The sequence below is a fragment of the Apteryx rowi genome, unplaced genomic scaffold (genome assembly GCF_003343035.1).
Source record: "Apteryx rowi isolate R43461 unplaced genomic scaffold, aptRow1 scaffold_500, whole genome shotgun sequence".
Classification (NCBI taxonomy): domain Eukaryota; kingdom Metazoa; phylum Chordata; class Aves; order Apterygiformes; family Apterygidae; genus Apteryx; species Apteryx rowi.
In genome coordinates this window covers 347,322-369,790 of record NW_020450762.1, presented here as the reverse complement: position 1 = coordinate 369,790, position 22,469 = coordinate 347,322, and the positions used below count along the sequence as shown (strand labels likewise).

General features: G+C 43.7%; 2 protein-coding genes across 2 annotated transcripts in view; both read right to left on the bottom strand.

Annotated features, from left to right (window-relative positions):
• Positions 1-1,172: 1,172 nt before the first annotated feature.
• Positions 1,173-1,973, bottom strand: LOC112972809 (leucine-rich repeat and IQ domain-containing protein 4-like). The gene has a single exon (XM_026079883.1). It carries the CDS (start codon positions 1,971-1,973, stop codon positions 1,173-1,175), a length of 801 nt encoding a protein of 266 aa, XP_025935668.1.
• Positions 1,974-9,168: 7,195 nt separating this feature from the next.
• The window catches only part of COL22A1 (collagen type XXII alpha 1 chain), a 213,299-nt gene continuing 199,998 nt past the window's right edge, over positions 9,169-22,469 (bottom strand). The window contains exons 55-63 of the mRNA XM_026079885.1: positions 20,621-20,674; positions 17,982-18,053; positions 16,184-16,219; positions 15,911-15,955; positions 15,426-15,605; positions 12,829-12,895; positions 11,258-11,440; positions 10,553-10,630; positions 9,169-9,591 (exon numbers count right to left, since the gene is read on the bottom strand). Coding sequence (XP_025935670.1) covers positions 9,404-9,591; positions 10,553-10,630; positions 11,258-11,440; positions 12,829-12,895; positions 15,426-15,605; positions 15,911-15,955; positions 16,184-16,219; positions 17,982-18,053; positions 20,621-20,674 — 903 coding nt within the window. The 3' untranslated portion in view covers positions 9,169-9,403. The remainder of the gene's footprint in view (positions 9,592-10,552; positions 10,631-11,257; positions 11,441-12,828; positions 12,896-15,425; positions 15,606-15,910; positions 15,956-16,183; positions 16,220-17,981; positions 18,054-20,620; positions 20,675-22,469) is intronic.

Sequence of the window (22,469 nt, the reverse complement as noted above, 5' to 3'; positions counted from 1 at the left end):
AGAGAGGGGGCAAATCATGTCAAGAAATGCATTTAGGAGGGAGGGAGAGGCTTTTGAGGAGGAAATAGTGAAACAGGAAAATAATGTTAGAGGCAGTAGCCATAGAGAAAACACCCAAACAGAAGCAAAACTAAGGAGAGGTGGGAGGAAAATGCTGATGAGACTAGGGGGAGGAGAAAGAAAAACAAAATAGAAGGGAGTCTCAGCAAATTTCCATAATGTAACACTGATGATGCCTTTTATGATTATAAACAGGAATCCTCAGAAATGTTCCTTCTGATGAAGTTTGCATAATCATATTTTAATATCTCTGAACACTTTCCCAGCATTGGCAGAGGTGGATCCCTTCTCTTAGTGCTGCGTGCTCTATCCTTGTGTGTCACCAAGCTCCATGAAATAATATCGAGGCTTGCTCTGCAGGGACTGGCACATCGGCTCCAGCTCCGTGCTGGAGCTCCCGCTGCTGATTCTTGTCTCCAAAGAGTGACAGCCCTGCATTGAAACTGCTCTTCAAGAGAAGCATGGTAAGAAATACAGTATTTTCTGCAGAGGCAGAAGAAACATCACTTGCATGGTGCCTTGTGAGCCCTGGACCCAGACTGCTTCTTGTTCAGAAGCCTGAGTGGACTGATCCTTCCTGTGTGCTGGATGCACAACTGAAAAACACCTGAATCTTACAAGGAAATTAATGAAGTTGTGGGCCACTTAAAGCAAACCAAATGCACATTTATTTTTTTTTGGCCTTAAACACTTCTGTAAACCTCAGCTTGCACCTAGTTCAAGTTCAGACTCAAGCGCTGACCCAGAGCACAAACAAATAGTACATATTATTGCTATATACCATGATGTGTTTACCTGACTCTACCTTCTCAGATTAAATATTGTTCATTTCCTCAGACTTAATTTTTTGGCTACAACATTTCCTATGGAACTATAAATAATAATAATATTATAGTTGTCCCTGAAATAATTCTTGAAATCTATACACCACCATTCAATACAAGTGTCATAAGGATAGCCAGAGAAATCACCTTACATCAGACAGGAAGCTTTAGAGGTCTACAGAGTAAGCAGATCAGACTTTTCCATCTGAAACACATTTTGCTTGTGTGGTTGATTGGTACAGAACAAATCCATCTCAGTCACTTCAGGAGGGGACTGACACCAATTACCTATTCTCTCTGTGCGTCATGAAATGATGAGAAATAGTCTCTGATCTGTTCAGGGCCTCTGCTGCAGACTTCAGGGGGAGGACTTTCCAGTGGATTGCCCTCAAAATTGCATGAACAGTAATTGTATCCCCAGTCCAGGTTCACCAGATCACCAAAGTTTGCTGGAAGGGACCGGAGATGGTTGTTTCCCAGCCAAAGTGTGTGCAGATTCCTTAAAACACAGACATCCCCTGGCAGATTCCCCAGCGAGTTGAACAGCAATAGCAATGTTTCCAGTTTCTCCAGATGCCGAATACCGGGGGGGATTGTGCCTATTCTGTTGTCACTCAGGTCCAGGAAGGTGAGGCTCCTCAGCCGGCAGAGAGGAGCAGGCAGCTCGGTGAGGCTGTTGTTGGCCAGGTGGAGGCTGCGCAGCCTTTGCAGCGCCCCGATTTCTGGGGGCAGAGAGCTCAGGCTGTTGTTGCTGAGAGTGAGCCTCTCTAAGTGGCTCAGTGTGCCAATTTCAGCAGGAATTTTCTTCAGGTTGTTGGAGTCCATGTAAAGGAGGGTTAGGTTCTTCAGGCGGCTGATCTCCCGGGGGAGCAGCTCCATGCGGTACCTCAGGCAGCTCTGCCGTTCGGGACTCATCTCCAGGACCTGCAGCTGGTCCATGCCAAAGAGCTGTGTGGGAACTGATGCTAGCTCTCTGCCTGAAATCTTGAGTTTCTTCTTCCCTTCATACTTCGGATCATGCTCTGTAAGGTACCTCCACAGTGGATCAGGGCCTGTAGAGGCACATCTGAAGGAGGCAGCTGCATTCATTCTTCCACCAGAAATGTGGCCAGTTGAACAGAGATTGGGACAGTCACTTGCAAAGTGTTGCACCCTCCAGGAGCAACCTCTGGGGTTCTTCACCCTCTGTGAGCTCTCCTCTGCCAGGTACGTTAACAACACACATACACAGCATTTAGGTTGCTCAGATACATCCCACTGAGTCAACATTTGCCGTTCTCACTTGATCAGGTGTTCCCTTGCTGGCACTGCAGTGTACACAAAACCCAGCTCCCGGTCTATGACATTGCACTCCTTGTTTAACTCAGTGGGCTGGTGGCAAATATCTGTCTATGCCTAGAAAGTGAAAAAGAAATTTTCTGCCTGTGCTCTCCAGCATTGTGCTCAAATCCTTCTCGTGTATAGCCCTCACCTGGGAGATGTGCCTAGGGCGCACTTGTCTGAGGAATTTGGTGGCCTCTGGCAGCGTATTGATCCATCCCAGGAGACTGCAATGGAAGCAGCAGGACTGGGAAGATGAAGCACATGGTAGGTGGGACAAGAGGGAGACAGACTCCTAGAGGGTGGCGAGGAACCTGGGAGCCAGGAACAGGTCCTGCTTTTTAGGACAGTTTCTGCCTTTAACATTAAGCAAACACAATAAAGAATCAGTTTTGAAATCTGGGAGTCCTTCTCCCTCCGGCTAAGCTTATGAACCTCTGCACCATGCAAATATGTTTTTTTTGTGTGCCACACTGGCTCTGGCATATTTAAAAGCAAATTTTTATTCCTCACTGGCATAGGTTTGGAAGGAGAAATGAAAAGTGCTGTATTTTTCCCAAGCTATTCAGCACAGCGTGCAATGCAGAAAGCAGAGCATTCTTCTGCAAGGAGAAAATTATAGGTTGTAGGTGCAGCCTCAGGCTGAGAAACCCACCTCTTTTACTTCATGCTCTAATCCTTAAGACACTCAAATAAAAGACATTTAGGGCAACCATTTACAATTCCTTTTAAGGAAAGGGATCTCCACACCTTCCTACAGACTGTTAGAGGCAGAAGACAGCATGCCGTAGGTACAGTCTAAGCAGATCTACCAGGTTAGCTCTCTCAAGGGGAGGACACTTCTGCCTTCCCAGCCAGTTTAGCTTTGATTTCCTCAGCCCAGGACAGTGCTGAGTTTGCAGGAGAGCCTATGTCTCAGCACCAAGGAGTGCGGACACACAGATGGGCATTAAGTGTTCGGAGCCCTCAGTCCAGAAACAGCTGACCAGAGGATTTCAGGATCATAGTTCAACCGTCTGGGCTGATGCTTTAGTCGCTCCTGATCTTTATTGGCTTTAGTCCTGAAAAACAGACTTTCAGAGCTGCTGCATACTGGCTTGCACTCCTCATTTGGATTGGGAGCGCAAAACCTCTAATCCTTTTGAAATCTATCCCTGAATTTCCCTCAGATTCATCCTCACCGTCTGTAAGAGAAAACAGTAACACTTGCCTGTTGTCCAGCAGTGTCGTGAGGCTGCTTTGACATTACCAGCTCCTGGGATGCTGGTGGCTAAAGACAGGCTTGCTGGGCTTCCTGCTAGGACCTGGCACAAGGTACCAAGCTGATGTTGTCAAAGCTGAGTGAGCAACGGTGTGTATGGATCCTGGGGACACTGAGAGTGGTTGTCCCTGTTCTTCAGGGTCACCATTTATGCCACCCACACACCAGCACGTTCTGAAGGCTGTGCTGGCTTCATCAAGAAAAGGTAGAGATTTTACATGAAACAGTTCACAGGACTTAAGAATGTCTGATTATTGTTCATAAGGAAGAATGGGCATAATGACTTGGAAAAAAGTACGTACCTGAGATGAATATAGCAGCCGAGGAAAAGTGAGATTTTCACTTGCAAGGGGAAGTTTCTGACCAGAAATGACAGATCTCGCAATTTACTATAAAAGTAACTCAAACTCAGCTCCCATCAAGAGAGCTCTGAAGAAATTACTGCAATGAGGGCCATTTCAGACTTGAATGAAAGTCATCCCCCACAGCACTTAAGGGGGAAAAAATATATTTCTTAAAACACAATTTCAAATATGTCTGTCCTGTGAAATAAATTGAATTGTTGTGTCTGCCCTTTGCTTAAACAGGCTTCTCTCGCCAGTCAAAACCYGAGTCTTTCAGACAGGACATCATGCTGAGCCAACGCCATGGTCAGAGAGGGGTTACTCTGATGTTGGGCACTGTTACCCCTGTGCACTTTTTCACACCTAGAGTTCGATCCTGGGCTTTCCTTTACCAAGGTAGCAGGTCCTTTTCTGCTCTGACTTGCAGGACATCTTTCGCCCTGATGCTGATTGCTTCCTCCTCGGGAACTTCAGAGTATGATTAATATCCCCCTGTCAAATTGTTCCCTTGTGCATTCTCCTTAACCTTCATGATCCGAAATGAAAAATAACAACACAGAGCCCATATTTTCAGTGTACAATATCCCTAGAGACCCAGCAGCATGTTCTCATTTTCAGTTCAGACTAACTCCAACCCGAATATTGCCAGAGCAAGAACTGAATCAAGCTATGCAATTGATTCAGAAGTTAGCCCTTACAATGAAAATCTGCTTTGTAAAGCAGCTCTGACAACTACAGTTTCATATTAATCGTATCTTAATGCTTTTCTAATCAATTGTTCCCATTTCACAGGTCAGGARTCAAAAATCTCTATTTGTAACTTCTAGGTTTAAACCAGACCTGTGAAGCTAAGAAGGCTCCCTTTTCTTAATTCAACTTCATCTGTTACAAGGGTGTTGAAAGTAAAATCCAGACTTTTATGGATCCTGAGTATTTCCCTGCAGGCTTCAGACAGTTATCAAACTTGGTAGCGGGCATTAGGACATGGTGATAGGGTCAAGGTTCATGCCATAACCTTGTCCCTCTCCCTCTGAGCTGTGTGGCTGCCATTCCCATAGCACCAAACACCTCATCATCTCCAGCGTGCTTATCCCTACACCAGCTCAGTGGCAACCTGAATCAGCAATGGTGAGATAAAGACACCCACCAGTAGGCTCCCATCCTGGTCAATGGCGCTCCAGTTAATGCAGGCAAGGCAGCTGAGAGAGAGATTCAGCTGACTACTTCAGGATGATCTCAACCACTCTCCCAGCTCCACAGGTCACAATTTAGCCACCTAAATGCAGATGCCATGACCTGACACTGAATCCCACTCTAAGRTGGAGCATAGGATTCAATTACCTAGACACAGGCATCTCATGTCACTCAAGGTGCTACTTCATCTTCCTCGGGACACCTGCTGCCATTCCACCCCTAGGTCCTAACGTCGTATCTACCAGCCCCGTCAGTGTCTCTGGCACCCAGCACACTCTCAAAGGGTGTTACCCAGCCATGCCTAGGCAGCAAGTCCTGCTCCACAGCCTGTGGCAGGGCAGAGCTTGGCCACTTTCCACCTTAAAAGACCGAGCCATCAGTAAACTCTCTCTGCACGGATTTTTTTGATCAGCATGTCAGAGTTGTGCTCATCTCTCAGCCAGTTTGGTGGTCAGAGCACAGAGCCTGGGCTTAGCTGCTGCTGCAACATTTATTACTGCAGCAGCAACACACATTTGTTTTACTTCTGAACAGAGTAGTCTTGCTTTGATTACACATCTCCAGATAAACAGGCAGAACAGAGATCAACCAGAAACACTTTAGTTCTCCCATATTAATAACAAGAAGTGTGAAAAGGACAGGTCAGTAAAAKGGTGTCAGGAGGCTGTAATGGAAAGAGCCATTCACAAATGACAAAGAAGGAAAATAATCCATTCTCAACTACAGCTTCCAAGAAGACGCTAATTCAGTTTAAAACACAAATATTAATCATTAAATAATTTAACACACAAAATTATTTTCCCCAAATGATTTTTTGTGTTTTTATTGACAGGCCAAAAAATAAAATGGAATAATGGTCTGTTTGCTACAACTGCAATAATTTACACACTTAATTAAAAAAAAAAAAGACCTGTGACACCATAAAACTCATATATCATTAGCACCTTTGTTAATTTGTAAATAATATATTGCCTGGTTCCCTAACGCAATGTTAACACCATATCCTCTTTTACCATGGGACCAGCCAGAAAAATCCAGCGACAAATATCAATGGATTCCTGGGTTTGAACTTCAGATACAATGAACAGACCTTACTGCAGCGAACTGACACTCCCCTGCACTAGCTGCATCACTCCAGCAGACCTCAAGGCGCTTTACAAAAAAAGAGGAAGCACCAGCACTTTATTGCAAAGGCAGGAGTATTGAGATGCAAAAGCCACATTCCCCTTACTCAAGTGTGATTAGAGGAGGAAGCTGTGAACCACATCTCTGCCCTGATCCATCACCTCCTGTCTGCGTGGCTGCTTTGCAGGGCATTGCACACGTAATACATGGCTATCTGCCACCTAAGCCTCCTTCCACCATACCTAATCATCTGTGCAGGCACAAAGGTATCTGCATTTTCTGGAGGGCAGCTTCTGACCAAGCCCGGGGCTGTACTTGTAGGTTTAGTCTCTGCCCAGATGGCAGATCTGATTTAGAAAGCAGTCTCAGGCTCCCTTTCCAAAGACTGCAAATACCTGCACACAGACCAAGGCAAAGATTGTTGCACCTTGTGGTGCCTGGGTCCGTAGGGCAGTAATCCTGCAAATACACACTCCTTTCTTACCTTTATAAGCACTGCCACATAGGGSTCACTTCTATAAGACGTGATAGCAATAGAAAAGTCCCCTTGATGACTATAACCCTACTGAACGAGTAGCTCTTAGCACCAGTCCTGATCTGGGTCTGCATCATGTGTCTTGAACTCCTCTCACTAGCAAGAAATTACACTGAGTGCATGCCATTTAACTGGCCAGAAACCAGTTCTAAGAAAAAGCAGGGAAACGGTACCTACTAAAATCAGAGCACAGAGGCAATCAAGGGTGTCCTCTGGAACAGACTGAATGGGTAACTATATGCTAGAGTATATGTTAGAGCAAAAGGAATTAGGCCATGTTCCCTTTTTGGGGTGAAGAAGTTGCAGGTTTCTAGTCTGCGTCTTGCTCACTCAGATCTTTTAATTGCTCTTAAAGATGCAGGTTGCCTTTCATTTTCCTAACACAGCCTCTTGGCAATAGCTCCAAAAGACTTTCCAAAAAAATCCCCAAATCTTCAGTTAGATTCCACTGCACCATCTCATAGGAGTAAAAGACCCTGAAATTTTCTTAACAAGAACACTGTTATGTATTTACCCATTCCATGGTGTTCTTGAGTGTATTGTCTACGTCATATATGGCATGTGCAAACGTATATGCTAAAAGACAATGTACCAAATTTGAGGAGTTACTGTCATGATAGGAATTAAATATCACATTAACACGGTCCAGTTAACATGCCTGATCTCTACAAAACCTGCTCATTGCCTTCATGCTTATTCAAAATCATGGCTCGTGCTACTGCATGACTTGTTGGGAGGTATCTCTGGGGTAGGAAACCTGTTCTACATTACCACTGGAGGGATGAAATCTCTCTCAGCCGAGACTTGGAAGCGTGGTACTGTTAAATACAACATGCTAAACAGGCTTGCCTAATACTGACATATAGCAAGTTCACCTAAGAAGCAGTACAGTAACAGATATACCGTTGAGAGTTACTTGCAAGCAGTAAGCTTTTCACTTTGTGATATTTTCACTTTGATTGGTCTCTCCATAGCAAGATAMACAACAAAATCAAATCAGACAGTTTATTTGCATAGGCAATAGCACCATTGAGAACTACACAGGAAATACTTTCTTTAACCCTGGCATGTGAACATGTTATTTAATTTCATTTTTCAGTAAAATGGAGGCCCCTGTTATCTGCTACAGGGTGGGAGAAGACTCCAAGGCTGGCAAATGGTTAGCTCTGGGCTTTAGCCACCGGGTCCGACTCTGGGATGGCTGTAGGCAGCTGTGACTTCTGCTCAGTTTGGCCAGCTTGGGTGCACCGTGCCATGTGGTGAATGTGCCAGCAGGGCAGGGTGTCTCACTTCTGTCTCTAAAAGACCTTATGAGACTTCCAAACACATTCAGCACTTGGTGTCTGTATCAGGTTCATTGCTTCGATCTCCCAGTACAAACTGCTTAGCGCAGAACAGTTTCAAAAATGCAGCTGCCTTGCTGGCACATATGTCCAAGGTTGATCACCTCTGAGATCTATCCCTTTGTGTGTGGGCATGTCTCAGCCAGAGAGTTAGACTGGCAAATGACCTGTTGTGAAGATCTTCTCAGGCTCTATCCCCTTTTTATTTTCTCATTGCATTCCCACATTGATTTTAGCTATTAGCTGATAGGGGAAAAGGGCCCATTTCTAACTTTTTGTTTTCAGTCTCCAACCAAATTTCTCTTGATCCACTGGGTTTCTGAACATCTCTTTGTTCTGAATCCCTTCATCAGAGACTGGCACTCTCCTAAACCAGTCTGCAACCTCTCATCTGCCCTCTAAAACACAGCATTGACAAGTTATTGTCCTGGTGGTTTATCATAAATAGTGGAGTTGGGTCTTACTTGGGTTCCTGAGATTTTTAAGGCCAGGAGACTTTCTATGCTTCACTGGCTGATTTTCTTGGGTGAAGCAGAGCTAGATGAAAAGGGAGGTGTCTCTGCACTGACAGTGAAAAGGGGATTCTGCATCCCTGAGCTGACAGAGGGCAACCTTTTTGCAGAGGCATCTCCTTGACAGCAAGAAGATAAACCCCAGCAGATAGGAACGAACCCTCTGTCTTCTGAAGTTCTTGCAAAGGGAACAGTGAGGAGATTTAGACTATCTCTGTGTTCTCCTCAGGCTTTACTGTGAGATCCCTCATGGCCCATAAAAAGTGGCTGCTATAGGATTCAAATTTCTGTCCTTTGTAAGCAGAACATTAAATTTAAATAGGGCTGCTCTGGGAAACATGGATTGCCTGTCCATAGCTGACTGTCCATTCTGAGCTGAATGCATTGGAGACCTCTTCCGCAGCAAGGCCTTGCCTGCCTCACCTCCATGTGCGCTGCAGTCAGCATCAACAATCCTTCAGTCAGCCTGTGTCTCACAGTTAATGCCCTGGGCTGCACAGAGATGGATTTAATTTGAGTTTTAAGGGTGAGGGGTAAAGCTGTGGAAAGAATTAACCAGATAAAAGACAAAAATTTTGGCACCAGAATGGTTTTGCATAAGCAGCTCTATGATGCATTGACATCTCATGCTCTTCAAAAGAAAAACAATTATTTTTAATGTTTTAATATGCCCTGATGTTAGAGAAAACAAAAACAAAGCCACATGTCACATCAAAGATAATAATAATTATAATAAAAATAATTTGACCGACCGGCAGCATTTGTTGGCTTTAATCACCCAAAAGGCCTCCCATGAAAGAAACACAGCTGAAGACATCTGACAGCTCTTGGCAGGCTTGTTGAATTCAAGTTTTAAAAAACAAGTCTGGGGATACTCCCCGCACACTAGGGCCCTTTGACATTGCCAGGCCTGGCAGCCAGACTTGCATAGTAGGCACACTGAGCGGGGTCACACTGTCCATTGGCTCCCGGAGGTCCCTGTGGGCCCATGAGGCCAGGCACCCCAGCTTCACCTTGAGGGCCGGGTGATCCTGGCATCCCATCTTTGGCATAGCCAGGCTCCCCTGGGAGGCCTAGAATAAAAGCAAAACACCCTTGGTGAGTGGCACCCTGCGGGTCTGACCCAGCAGGGCAGCGTCACAGGAGATGGCGTTGCAACTGCACTGGTACATCAGCTTCCACAGATTTGGGTCTGGCCTGCATCTATCTACAAACAAGCATGGGGCAAGTGTGGCTCCTCTGAATGCAAGTCCTCCACCCCGTAGGGCATCCTTGGGCTGCCCAACTCCACTGCGGCCGCTGTTCCTCTGCCTCTCCGTTCTCGGAGCTGTGCAGCTGCACTGGCCAACTAATGACGTGTAGTCCTAGCAGAGAGGAGGTGGGCATGGGGAAGCTTGGGGCAGGAGCCAACTGTGGGAGAAAACTGATTTGTATGAAGCAGTGTGGGCCCACCATTATTTTAAGGCATTACAGGGCCTGCATGCCAAATGCAGCCCATGGAGTTATGAAATGCTTCCTGTACTGTCCTCTGCCAACAAATCGGGGTGAAAGCAAAACTGATCAATGATCTCTAATTGCAAATTATAAACAAACAAAACATATTGGCTGCTGCTTTGTCAGTGAAGATACAGCGCTAGCTGTCTGCCTGAGACACAAGTGTTGGATCTGACCTTTTATAACTTCTGAAACTACCTGCATCTCTGGGCTCAGTTTGGTCACAGTAAGACTCTGAAAGTGGCAGATAATGCTCTTCATTGTGTATCTAGAAGTGAGAATTAAAATCTCACTTTGGGTGTGTCCCCAAGGTCAGTTAATCCAGCTGTAACTGAGCTGGATCATTGTACCTGTCAGTCAGACTGGGGAAACAAAGGTGGCCAGATGGGATATTAGTGATATATTTCTTCCTTTTGGGCTACTGGCTACAGAAATTACATATACCGTATTTACATTATCCTGACAGTCTATCTAACATACCTTTGTCCCTGTAACTGTTCTGAGTGATAATGGTTTGGGGGGCTTTCTGAATAAACACACCTGGAATTCCTGGAGGACCTATTTCACCTCGTTGACCAACACCAGTATCTCCTTTCTCACCCTTCGCTCCTCTTTCTCCTGTAGAAAGGGGGGAAAAAAACAATGAATTTATAATCATGGTCTACAGAACTAAAGGATATTACAACAGGTCTTCTACCCACACTGAAGTTAATATTACTAAAAAATAGTTCCTAAGAGTGCTCACACCTCTGAGATAGGACAAAAGCAGGGATGAAGATACGCACCACTCCAATTCTGGCTGGAGGCTGAACACGTTCTACAATTGCTGGTCACATTCACAACCTCTCTGCTTGAACAAACTGCTGCTTTTATCACGCAGGTTTTGAGGACCACTCAGACACGACAAACAGGAGAGGCGGACACCAAAATTGCTTGTCCAGCTCACTGCTTACATCACTGCAATATCTGAGTAAAGTCTACCCACAGCAAAACAAAACTGTGACAATAACTTAGACCTAAGGAAATGCTAGGATATTCCAGTATCTGGGAAGCTATGGGATGGTTGTGTTCATTGTGTTCAAAAAAGACTTTCAGAAACAATCCTTTTCAGTCTGCTCGATTTCTCAGCTCTCCACCAGAACTGCTGTCCCTCAACATGCTYCTTCTGCCACTCAGTGCCAGCACTAAAGTATGGGCAACGGGCACATCTCATCAGATTTTCTAAACAAACTAAGGTTCACTCACCTTTGGGACCAATTGGTCCAGGAGGCCCTTCAGACCCAGTCCGGCCAGGCCGGCCAGGCTCTCCTGGAGGACCAGTTCTTCCTGGGAGTCCTTCCTTCCCAGGGGAACCAGGAGGTCCCGGTCTGCCATGGGATGCTTTTACATGTGCAGGCTGTATCTGCGCCAAGAGATAGGCTAACTTTGCTGTGAAGAAAGAGAAATTGATTTTTTTGTTTAGATTAGAAGGTCAGTGAATAGAGAGCTAAAACTACTGGCCCAGTAAATCCCATGTATTTTCAAAGACCATCTTTTCGGGGCCACCTAATTTGCTGTCCTGACACAGCCCTTCCCCATAAGCCATCAATGCTCCCTGACTCTCTCTTTGCTACTTCAACCTGATGTTCCAGTAGCTTAAAACTTCTTCTGAATATCATCCTTAACCCTATTCACTTCTCTCATCCTGTTGCCCATGAGTGACCAGAAGGTTTTTTTTCCTTTATTTGTATAGGCAGTGGGTGGGTGTCTGTAGAACTGAATCAGCACTGCTTTGAAAGGAAGCACCTATTTTCACTGCTTCTGGTACACAGAGCAAATGCTACAGGTGGAAAGATTTTTTTTTTTTTTTTCTGTTCTGGGCTGTTACACACATGAAGTCAAACAAAATGTACCCATCACTGGCTGTGAAGTCAGAAACTGTAATTGAGGCAGCTCTCTGTGTCAGCATATTCTCTCACTTCCATGCAGGCACACTACTTGCTGCTTCCAGATTCAAACATGGAGCAGCAAAGAGAGCTCTTAAAACACACTCACAACTACAAAAACATCCTACAGAAGGGAGGGAAAAGGGTTTTCTATGTTCTCTTCATTGATCCAAAATCTTGACAGCTTTCAGGATGGGGTGACATTTGAAGTCTGACAGCATGGAAATAAAATTGTTCAAACAAATCATCCCATTTCACCATGATCTTTAGCATGGAGGAAAATGCCCATGGATATGATTCAGCTGCCCCAAGAGCTATGTGAGGAGGTCACAGCATGACTCAACAGTTCTTTGTAGAGGTGGTCAGTAGTGGCCCTAAATTCACATACTTTGGGAGAAGTAGCAGACTACATCCATTCTCCCCCAATACAGATGTGCATGGGATGTCACAGAACCACTTTTCCAGCTGGGACCTAACAAGCACATTTACCAGAGCCCACAGTCCTTTTCTGGGCTCTTACTCTGTTTTCYCTTCCAGAGCTCAATCTGTTTTAACTTGTATCTTCTCTTTTCCTACCATCTCAGCCCAGGCACCTGCAGGAATGAGTCTGCAACCAAGTTATTTCAGTAGCAAAAAGCCATGATGCAGTTAGCACAGGCAATGGCTTTGGCCTGAGGAAGAGGAAAAGTGCCTGCACTATTGCGAGGAACTTTAAGCCTGGGGAATGGTAAAGCTTGCTAAATACATTTCATTTTACACATCTCCTCCTTCCAGGCAGACCTGTCTCAACATTGCCTTCCACAAGCAGGAGAGGTTCAGATGCCAGTTACACAACCACAATCTTTTATAGTTTCAGATAAATCTATTGGCTTCCCAGAGCTGATTACTTACCATCTAGCTGCTTTGCTAACTCCTCTTGGATTAGCCTTCTCAAAGTCTCCAGAGATGGCGGTTCCCCCTGGCGAATAATAATCACAGCAGTAATAAAACATAATAATCACAGCCCATGGAGCAAACAAAGCCTTCAGCAAAGGGCTTAGTGGGTTGCATTCCTTCACCTACTGCGTACCCAGGGCTGCAGGGACTGCCTGAAAGAAGGGGAATGCAAAGGAACTCAAAACATCCAAAATTGCCACTCTTCTGGCACACCAAGGACTTAGAAATGCAAAGAGGGGGGCATGGTCGGAGTCCAGGTTGGTACACTGGCCCCCTCTGCTTCCTCAAGAAAATCTCCTTTCTATACTTTAATAAGAGAAGTAATTGAAATCTAATCTGGAGACACCCTCTGTACCACCAGAGCACAGTGGAAAGCGTGCTTCCTTCCTCCCTTCTCTGCACGTTTCCTCGCAGAGAGATGTGTGTGTTCCTACGATGGGTAAGGTTGGTATCTAGACTTGGTATTAACACTGATTGCTGACAATTCTTATCTCAGGGGCAACAAAATCCAGCTTGCTCATACGATACCCATTCCTCCAAGCAAATACAAGATTCTGCCTGATTTCAGGATACTGGAGGGAGGCAGGGAGATTGAGGATGTGGAAGACAACATGGCTCGAAGATATATAGGGTGAGTCAATACATCTGCCAGACCTAGACCCCACACACAGCCTTCGAAGGGACAGTATCCTTCATGCCCCTTTCTCAGCTCTTCTGTGCAACGATGCTGTTAAACAGATGTAATATTCCACCAACATTCAACACTGTGTGAACAACAGCTCTGGGTGATCCAACTGAAAAGCTGATGAAAGCTTTTTTGGCAGGCTGGAATGAGAAGATTTTGGGTTGGGGCTTTCCCAGAAAACAAAAAGTGGGTTTAGAGCAACCAAACTCCTGTCTTTGGATGCTTTGTAAACTTAAAGAAAAAAGTTAGCTATATTTTAAAATGCAACCATTTTGAAACAACAAGCTCAAACATTTTCCTTCAGAAATTGTGAAGTGAGATGTTTCACACAAAATATACTTTTAATCTTTTGGCTAAAATTATTCTTTGAATTTGTGACAATTTTGAAAATACTTTTGGTCAAACTAAAAACTACATTCTTCTCAGATCAAACCATTCAGATGAAAATGTTTCTTTTCCCTCACTCCTTTTAACGTACAAGAATGGAGAATGTGTCCTCTATGTTTACAAAAAGCCTGTGGCATCTTCTGAATCAGAAATTATTCTTCATTAAGAACTGTAGATTTTACTAAATAGCTAAAAGACATTCCAGATTTTATATAACATTGCTGATAAGTGCAGACTACAGAGTTCATCCTTTTGTTGCCTTCTTCCCAACAGAGATTTTGCATGAGAAAATGATGTTTGCTGGTAACAGAAGAAATGACTTTGTCATTGCTACTAACCATTTGTGATAGCTCTTAGCRAATATCCTAATAAGTAAATATGACTGAAGCATTGTCTGAAGGCTTAAAAAAGTATCTTTTGAAGCTTTAACCCTATTAGTTGCATTATGTCTCCATAATCATCACTGGATTTCATCAAATCTCTCTGTGTTGTTGAGAAACAAAGAAATGCTTTGTCTAAAATTAATCCAACTTTAGAATCCAGAGATTATTTTATTGTTTCATCCTCCCCAAGTTAATCTCAAAAGACAGATTCATCCTCAGAATGGTTACAGYGGTTTCACTAGTGTAAGTAGTTGTTCTCATTCTTTTACATACATAACCCTCAGGCACTCTCAATGGCTATATTGTTTCCTGTTAGAAAAAAAGAATATTGAACTAAAATAGTTTTTCATGAATTCTGATGAGCTGACTCCAGGATTTCCAGGAATAAACCAGTGACCTTTCCACAGCTCAGCTTTCTGTCTCTCATAACAACCGGAATGAGAGGTAGACGAAAGATATATGGAGATATGAACAGCTATGCATTAACACACATATCAAAAGAAGCTGTTTCAGGCTCTAGGCGCTCATGGTCAGAGTCACGCGGCCCGATTTAGGCCTTTAGGAGTATCAGGAGTCAGGGAACGGAAACCTTTGCTAAAGGTCTGGACTGCTCAGCCCTCTTGAAGTTCAATCCGACGCTGCACACAAAAGTCATTAACCAGCCTATTACAGGGAACGCTACCCGTACAGCAGCAGTTTTATGCTGGAAGAATTCTTCCTTTTATAACTCTAATTAGAATTTATAAATAACATTCATCTTGCAAAACACCACAGAAACTGTAATAAGTCAGTCGTTTGAGATCCTAATGCTGCATCAGAAGGTTGCTGCAGTAGCTACACGCATTCAATTAAAGTTCACTTAGCAGAAGGACCCTTCCCCCTCCCCGCTCTCTTTCCTCCACAACACATCCCTAGGATATGCTATAGCTCTGCTTTTTAATTATCAACAGATAGCAGATAAAAATGCTGCCGCCCAATAGAGACCATGGCAAGGGCATGTTACAATCAGCCTTATCACAATCTTTTCTTAGGCACTTTGTTGACCACACACCATGACACCAGTATTACTGGACAAACCTCTTATCTGCCAGTCTTACCCGTGGTCCAGGAAATCCTGGCTGTCCTGGGGGACCTGGAGGTCCAACTTGCCCATTGTCTCCTGGAGGTCCGTGAGGACCCATCAGTCCCGGATGGCCTTTATGACCAGGTATTCCAGGATCACCTGGAGGGCCCTTTTCTCCTTGAGAGCCTTTTTCACCTTTGATGCCAGGCTCTCCCTACCAGAAAAAGGCCAATGTTACCACCACAAAATAAAAGACAAACTTCAGATTTCCAAGCACAGCGAAACACAAATAGCTGAGTTGGCAAAGTTACTGAATACAACATCTGGTGCATTACAAATGATCTACAAATTATTACTGACGCAGAATAATTAAAGAGACGGCTGGGAGGGCGGGAAGCATGGCAGATCCCTACAGGCCACACTTCACTCTTCAATGACCCCTTCCCCCCATCCCTAATCCAAAATAGCTCTCTTGATTTCAGAGTAACAAAATAACGCTAATGATGCTCTCCAACCTACCCTCTCTCCTTTGGAGCCAATTTCGCCTGGTTTCCCTGGTACGCCCTGCAACAAAATAAGGGTGAGCTTATAAGAGCTATGCACAGTTTTGCCATGATTCCTGTGACCTGGGGGAAATACTTTGCTGTTTATCCCACAGACCCTTGAGAGCTCTCTGCCTGCTCCCAAGTATCAGCATTCAAGAAAAAATCAGTTCGCTGCAATCCAGGTAGCATACGTGACACTTTTATTGAGACAGCAGCCCTACTTTGAAACAATTGGGAATTATCTTACCTCTTTTCCTGGAGGACCTTTCTCTCCTGGTTCTCCCTGAGAGATACAAAGAGTGAATTTAGCATAACATCACAAGAAGTTAGAAGTTAGACACTAACTAATAAATCTGAATCTCAAATTCCATCTAGGGCACAAGTGTTCGGTCACACAGCAGTGGGTTTAGACTATTTATTCTTACACTATTGCTATAGGTTATCTTCTGGAAAGGCAGCTCCTACTATTTAAAATGCGTTTTCAGTAAAGCTGCATATATCATGTAAATGTTTCTAAATGAAAGGAAGCATTTAGTCATTTCTACAGAACCAGCTGAGATCAGGATGTATGTTTCACTGAAAATGTGTTCCTGTTTTCAGTACATTTTGTTCCTTTTTCTTAAGGATGCTTCACAAAGTTGCCTAAACTTTACTTTGGCTGATTTACTAAATGCTGCCAGTCTTTTTTAGCTTAAGCAGTGCCAATGTTATAGCCATAGCAGTCTAAAGACGTAAAGGAAGTAAATTTTGTAAGGAGAGGTATTATCACCAGCTGAGATGATGGATAGTCCCTGTAATAAAACAACTTTGAGCCTGACAGCTTGCATGTATTTTCCAGCTATCTCAAATTACCTAAATTTAAACAAGCACCCCAATTTTTTTTTCTATAGCCTGCATTTATCAATGGATAATAATCATCAATCTTTGTATTTTACCATTTCAGGAAAAAAACTATCACTACAGTCCTGAAGCACTGCACTGGAAAAGCAAAGAAAGCATTAAACTAGTAACTGCTAAAATTCTCATGACTTTCCTATATCATGAATGGAAAGATTCATCTTTAGAATCCATCTACAACCCACACACATGATCATATCTCTAATGTGTGTGTGTAGGTGATATTTTTCCTATAACCTGGAAATGCATATAACAACTTCCATAGGGATATCCTACATCCAGGTATGCACTATGCAAGGTATGCATCCATGTATGCTCTAATCATAGATGTGCGATCACAGCAGCTCCAAATCAGACAGCAGCGGACTTACTCAAGTATTCCATAGTGCCACGTCAACTTTAAATGGCCACCATGTTTGCTGCTTTAAATTATTTTTTCCTCTTTTCACCAAGAAACTCCCTTTCCAATCAAAAAAAAAAAAGATTCAGCTTTGCTAAATTCACATGAAAAAGTTTAAAATCTCATCTTAAGTCACAACAGGGCCAGAAACAAAAATATTTACCTAATATTCACCTTTCCCATCCTCCTTGTAGAATGCAACATATTCTGCTAGCCCTAACATGGCCCAAGATATTGGATTTCGAGGCTGAGATATTTTCATGTCTACACGTGTTTTTTAGATCACTTTGGGAGACATCTGAATATTTTAATTGCAATGCACCTCTGTTGCTGACCCTTGAACTGTTGAGCTCATGGTAACAAAGGAATTTTCCTCAGAACAGAAAATGCCAAGTGTATCCTGTATTATTATAGCTCTTCTGGGGTTCACGCAGAGAGATATTCTGAGCAAGTCAGGCACCTCATACTTGTATTAAGACGATGACTGTACCAGCCCAATAAATTCACATTTTAAGGGCTGACTGATGGGTACCGGTTCAGTAAATGAGATTACAGATGTTTGCACACAAGAAAAATGCTATCCTTTGCAGTCCGGTTTCCTTTGAAACTAAAATGTATGGCTTCTGGATCTGCCAGATCTATGCCTATGCTTTTTAATCCAATTAAAGATGACTGTGTCCCATCTTCATCAGCCCAACATTTAAAATCAGGCAGTTAGTGGCTCTAATCCATCCCTGCACATACTTACAGGTGGTCCTCGGGGTCCTACAAAACCAGGGAGTCCCGGGCTGCCGTTTTCTCCTTTATTTCCTTTTGGACCCTTAGGACAGAAATGAAGTAGATACTAGCAGCCCTTTCTCCAAAATCTCTTTTCCAGAGCATGCATTTACAGATATATTGGCAGTAGGAAATTTCACTGTAGCAGCAGGACTCCCCAAAATTACAAAGAACAGAAGAACAAAGCCATTTAGAAAAGCAGATTGTAAACACCATGTCTGCATTATTAATAAGCTGTGTGGAGTCCCTGTGAAAAGATGAAAATGAAGTGACAATTATGGAAGTGATAGGAGGTATGTTCAGTGGATGCTTCTTGTGCTGCACAGTTTATAAGGTGTCATTACAGCCACGGAAAAGTTGTGATGCACAACAACAGGAAAACAGCCCAGACAGCCATAGTTCACGAATCTGAGAATACAATTAACAGACAAACAGCTACTGAGTTGTTGCCCTTGCCCTTATTTCCATGTTTGATTTAAAAAACATCCACCCTGTACCTATCTTTTGTGATATTCTGCCAAACCTGCTCTTTGTTCTTACAAATCTGGGCAGCCTAAATGGCAGCTGAGGAAACAAATCCATTTCCTGTTGCTATTTTTCTTTACTTTTATTTTAAGCTTTTCTTTCACAATATTGTTCCCCATCTTCTAATTCAGAATGTAACACTTTCGCTTCTTAGAGTAAAATTTGTCTTCATTTCAACTTGTCTTCTGTAAAGTGAGCTCCAACAAACCCGACAGGCACAAAGCACACGGCTTTCAGGCACGCAACGACTCCGAGCCCTGTGATGCTGCACAAACTAGAAAAGTTTGGAGATATCAGGAGATGGGTTGTGTTTCCATATGCAGATTTAAGTAGTATTATGAAGTAGGACTTGCATTGTCAAATAGTGAATACAAAAGAAGTTTCCTGGCAGTTATTATTCAATGTCCTTGTGATTAAAAGTCATCAGTAGTGAAGCAGTCCATAAGGTGGAAAAGAAACCCTTATTGCCACAACTGTCTCCCTTTTTTCAAATAGAAATGTAATATATTGGCTTGTCACACCACAGTATGTTGCCAAGGAAATTAGTGTATTTCCAGACAAGACTGCAAATAAACAGACTAGTGTACAGCACAAAGAAGTACTTCTCATAATAACCTTTATGAAGGGAAGAGAATTCATTTGAATGCCAGAGAAAGGTACTGATGACACCACTGTCTGTCCTGCCGACCAGCACTGTCATTGTTTCCTTTTTCTCATCCATCTGACTTTACCCATTTCTCAATGTCTTTTGTTATTTCTGGACTGTAAATTCTCTGGAACAAAGGCTAACTTGGTTCTGAGCTTGTGCAGAAAGCTGCCTGGTGAGTCCCCAGGTGACTAGCTGACTGTCTAGGCAATGTGATAACACAGTGATTATTTAAAAAAATGCCATCAGTTGGCACTCACGGAGCACCTGAGAGCCATGGCAGCCCAGCAAAGAGGAGGCATCAACCCAGGAAGCCAATAAGCAGTAACAGGAGTTGGGAACTGGGGTGGGCATGATAAGAAGAAATGGAGGCTGAAAAGACAACAGCAGTAATACAAGGGGAAAGAGGCAATAGCAGTGGTCCCAGAGAGGTAGGGAGAAGCTGTGGCAAGGAGAAGAAAGCAGCAGCATTGGTTCGTAGCTACAGAAAGGTTGGGAGACTGTGCCACCCCCACCCCATACAACTATGTGTTATCACCTCCCCATGCAAAAAGGTGTCGCTTGCTTCTCTGCAACAGCTTAGGAGAGGTACGTGTGGCAAGGCAAAATGTGCTCAGGGCACAAGCCCATGGTTAGGCTGAGGTTGCTTTATGGTGGTGTAAGGCGACACAAAGAAGAATGAGTCCCACTGCAATTTTTCAAACTACTCCTGCTATGCCTTTGTTTCTGTTTGAAYCTAATAGTCCAGCGAGCTGTAATGCCTGGGCGAGCAGAGAGAGGGCAAAGCTCAGCATTTCAGTAGGTGCTACTGGACACGAAGGTTCATTTGCATGGATTTGCTGATCCCTGAACAATTTTCAGCAGTAGAACAGAGAAAAAAAACTTCCTGACTGTCCTCCTTACAGATCTTCATTACTATGCTGTTCTTCCACACAGGATGGCCCCCGGGGGATTTGTTCTGCTCCGTGATCTTGGTTTACTGCCCATTGCCTGCTCCTTCCCAAAACACCTGGGAAGGATTTCTCTACTGCTGCTATTCCTCGATGGCAGTCTGCCAACACCTCAAGGCCCTGTCCTTCCTTCTGACAGCTCTCTGCTGGTTGCACAGTCTCTGCTTGACAAAATTAAATCCACTCGTAAAGATGAGGCATGCCAATCTTTTCTTCATACGAGGTAATCAATCATTTCCTCTCTCTGTGAACGCTTAGCTTTTGCTGGGAAAAATGATGACCCAAATAGCAGCTGAATTCCAGGAACATAGCCAATGACCCCCCTGATTTTGTGGCCCGGAAATGTTTTGCAGGCCACTGGCCCCTAACTTCAGATATGGCAACTTGAGGGACTGTGAGCAGCTACACAGTCTTCTCCACCTATACTTCATCAGTCACCTCTCCTTGATATAACTGCTTGCTGCATGAGTGTCCTTTTGTGGTACTTACTGGGTTACCTTCTGGGCCAGGTTCTCCCGCAGGTCCAGGCGATCCATTCTTGCCCTAGGTCGAAAGAAAAAAGATAAGTAGTGAAGTAAAACATACTATAATGAAAAATATCCACCTACTCTACAACAGAAGGGATTTCTTCAGCATTGTCCAGCCTCCTGTCCTCCTGGCAAACTACAGAGTAAGGATCTCTTATTCTCCATCGACCCTGTAACTTTTGCATCCCTGATCGCATAGCTGACCCCATCTTAGGACAAAAAGTGAGATCTGTAGATCCCTTAGTCTGAAGAGAACGTGAAAACTGAGCACTCCTTCTCCTCATCCCTATCCCTATCATATATGGGATCCTCCTGAATGGGTGGGTGTACCTACTACGGCAGCTCCAAATCACTAGTGTTCAGACAATCCCCTTTTGCCCATTTTGAAGCTGCTCTTCCACGATCAGTGTAAAAGTGCTCTGCACTGACTGACAGATATCTCAAGATCCCTCCACACCCTCTTGCATTAGAAAACTTCCTCTCCAGTAACTGAGGCAGGGCCTGGAAACCACTCCTCAGAAAGGCCTACCATCCTCTCAGGGCTATTATCTGACTCAGGCTCCTGGTGCCAGGTACTTGCTTTTTAAGCATCTAGGGCATGCCCTTTAGGGGTAACGAAGAGAAACACACGCTCCAAAGACTTGATGCATCTGACATTCTTTTGACACCAGAAAACTTGGAATGAGTCAAATCATCCTTTAGAAGGACCTATTTCATCTCATTCCTTATAGAAGGACCTGAGGTGACCATCTACACTGTCTAAAGTTTGTTGAGATGAAATTCTGCACCCTCTACTTTTCTCTTCCCAACTCACTATGCAGAGGTGCTTTTCACTGCACTGGAGCTGAGCACGAAAACCAGCCCTTTTACTGGCAATATTCAAAATCATATCTCATGCTCTTTATTAGAGAGGAAATTAAGCAGATGAAGAACAAGAGAAACTGATACTTTGCCCTCCAACATCCAAAAATCCAGGCATCTATTCTCCAAGGGGACATGGCCTGGCTTGGAGCTATGACAATTTCTGTCTCCTAAAACCTTCTTATTCATTGCTAGTGTTGTGCAGGGGCACTACATGCTCATGAGTGATGCCAGCAGTGCAAGAATAATAAGTTAGACACAAGAGCTCTCCATATGTTCCTGCAGTCTAATCTAAGCCCCCACTGTCCCAGCTCTGAGGGACCTGCCATTCCAGTTCCTGGCCTTGCTGGCTGAGTCAGCATTTTGTCCTGATTTTGCAACATGTAGAATCTGTTTTGCTAGCCTGTCTTCTCAGAAGGAAAAGAAATCACTCTTATTTAAACATATTAAAGATATGCCCAGGTACAGCAATTGAGACCTACATTCAAATTTGGAAAAGGGTTGATTTTTAAGAAAGAATTAAAAAGCCTGGAAAAAGTAATTTTTCAACCATCCCAACTAGCACTCTCTGAAATGTCAAATAAATTGCCATTTCTCCACTTGAGATGTAATAAAACTCTACAGGTGTTCAATTAAAAAAAATTTTTTTCCTAAAATTAAGCTTTTCTGCAGAAGAAAAAATAGAGGGCATGACAAAATGAATGGTTCATTTTTAAGTATCATAACTGGACCCCAAATATCTCAAACTGGGCACCTGCAATTAGTGTCTACCTTTGAAAACCACATCCTGAGGCCATATGAGAAGTGAATGAAATGTCAGAGGCAGGACTGGAATATGAGCACTTCTGACACTCCAGTCCTGGCAGAACCCATTAAACAATCCTCCCCATCCCCGAATCAGCAATCATCACTATTTGGCACACCTATTAGTCCACACCAGTATTTAGCAA

Bases quoted from the DNA above. Each gene is read 5' to 3' on its own strand.
- LOC112972809 (XM_026079883.1), bottom strand. From the start codon at position 1,973: ATGAATGCAGCTGCCTCCTTCAGATGTGCCTCTACAGGCCCTGATCCA.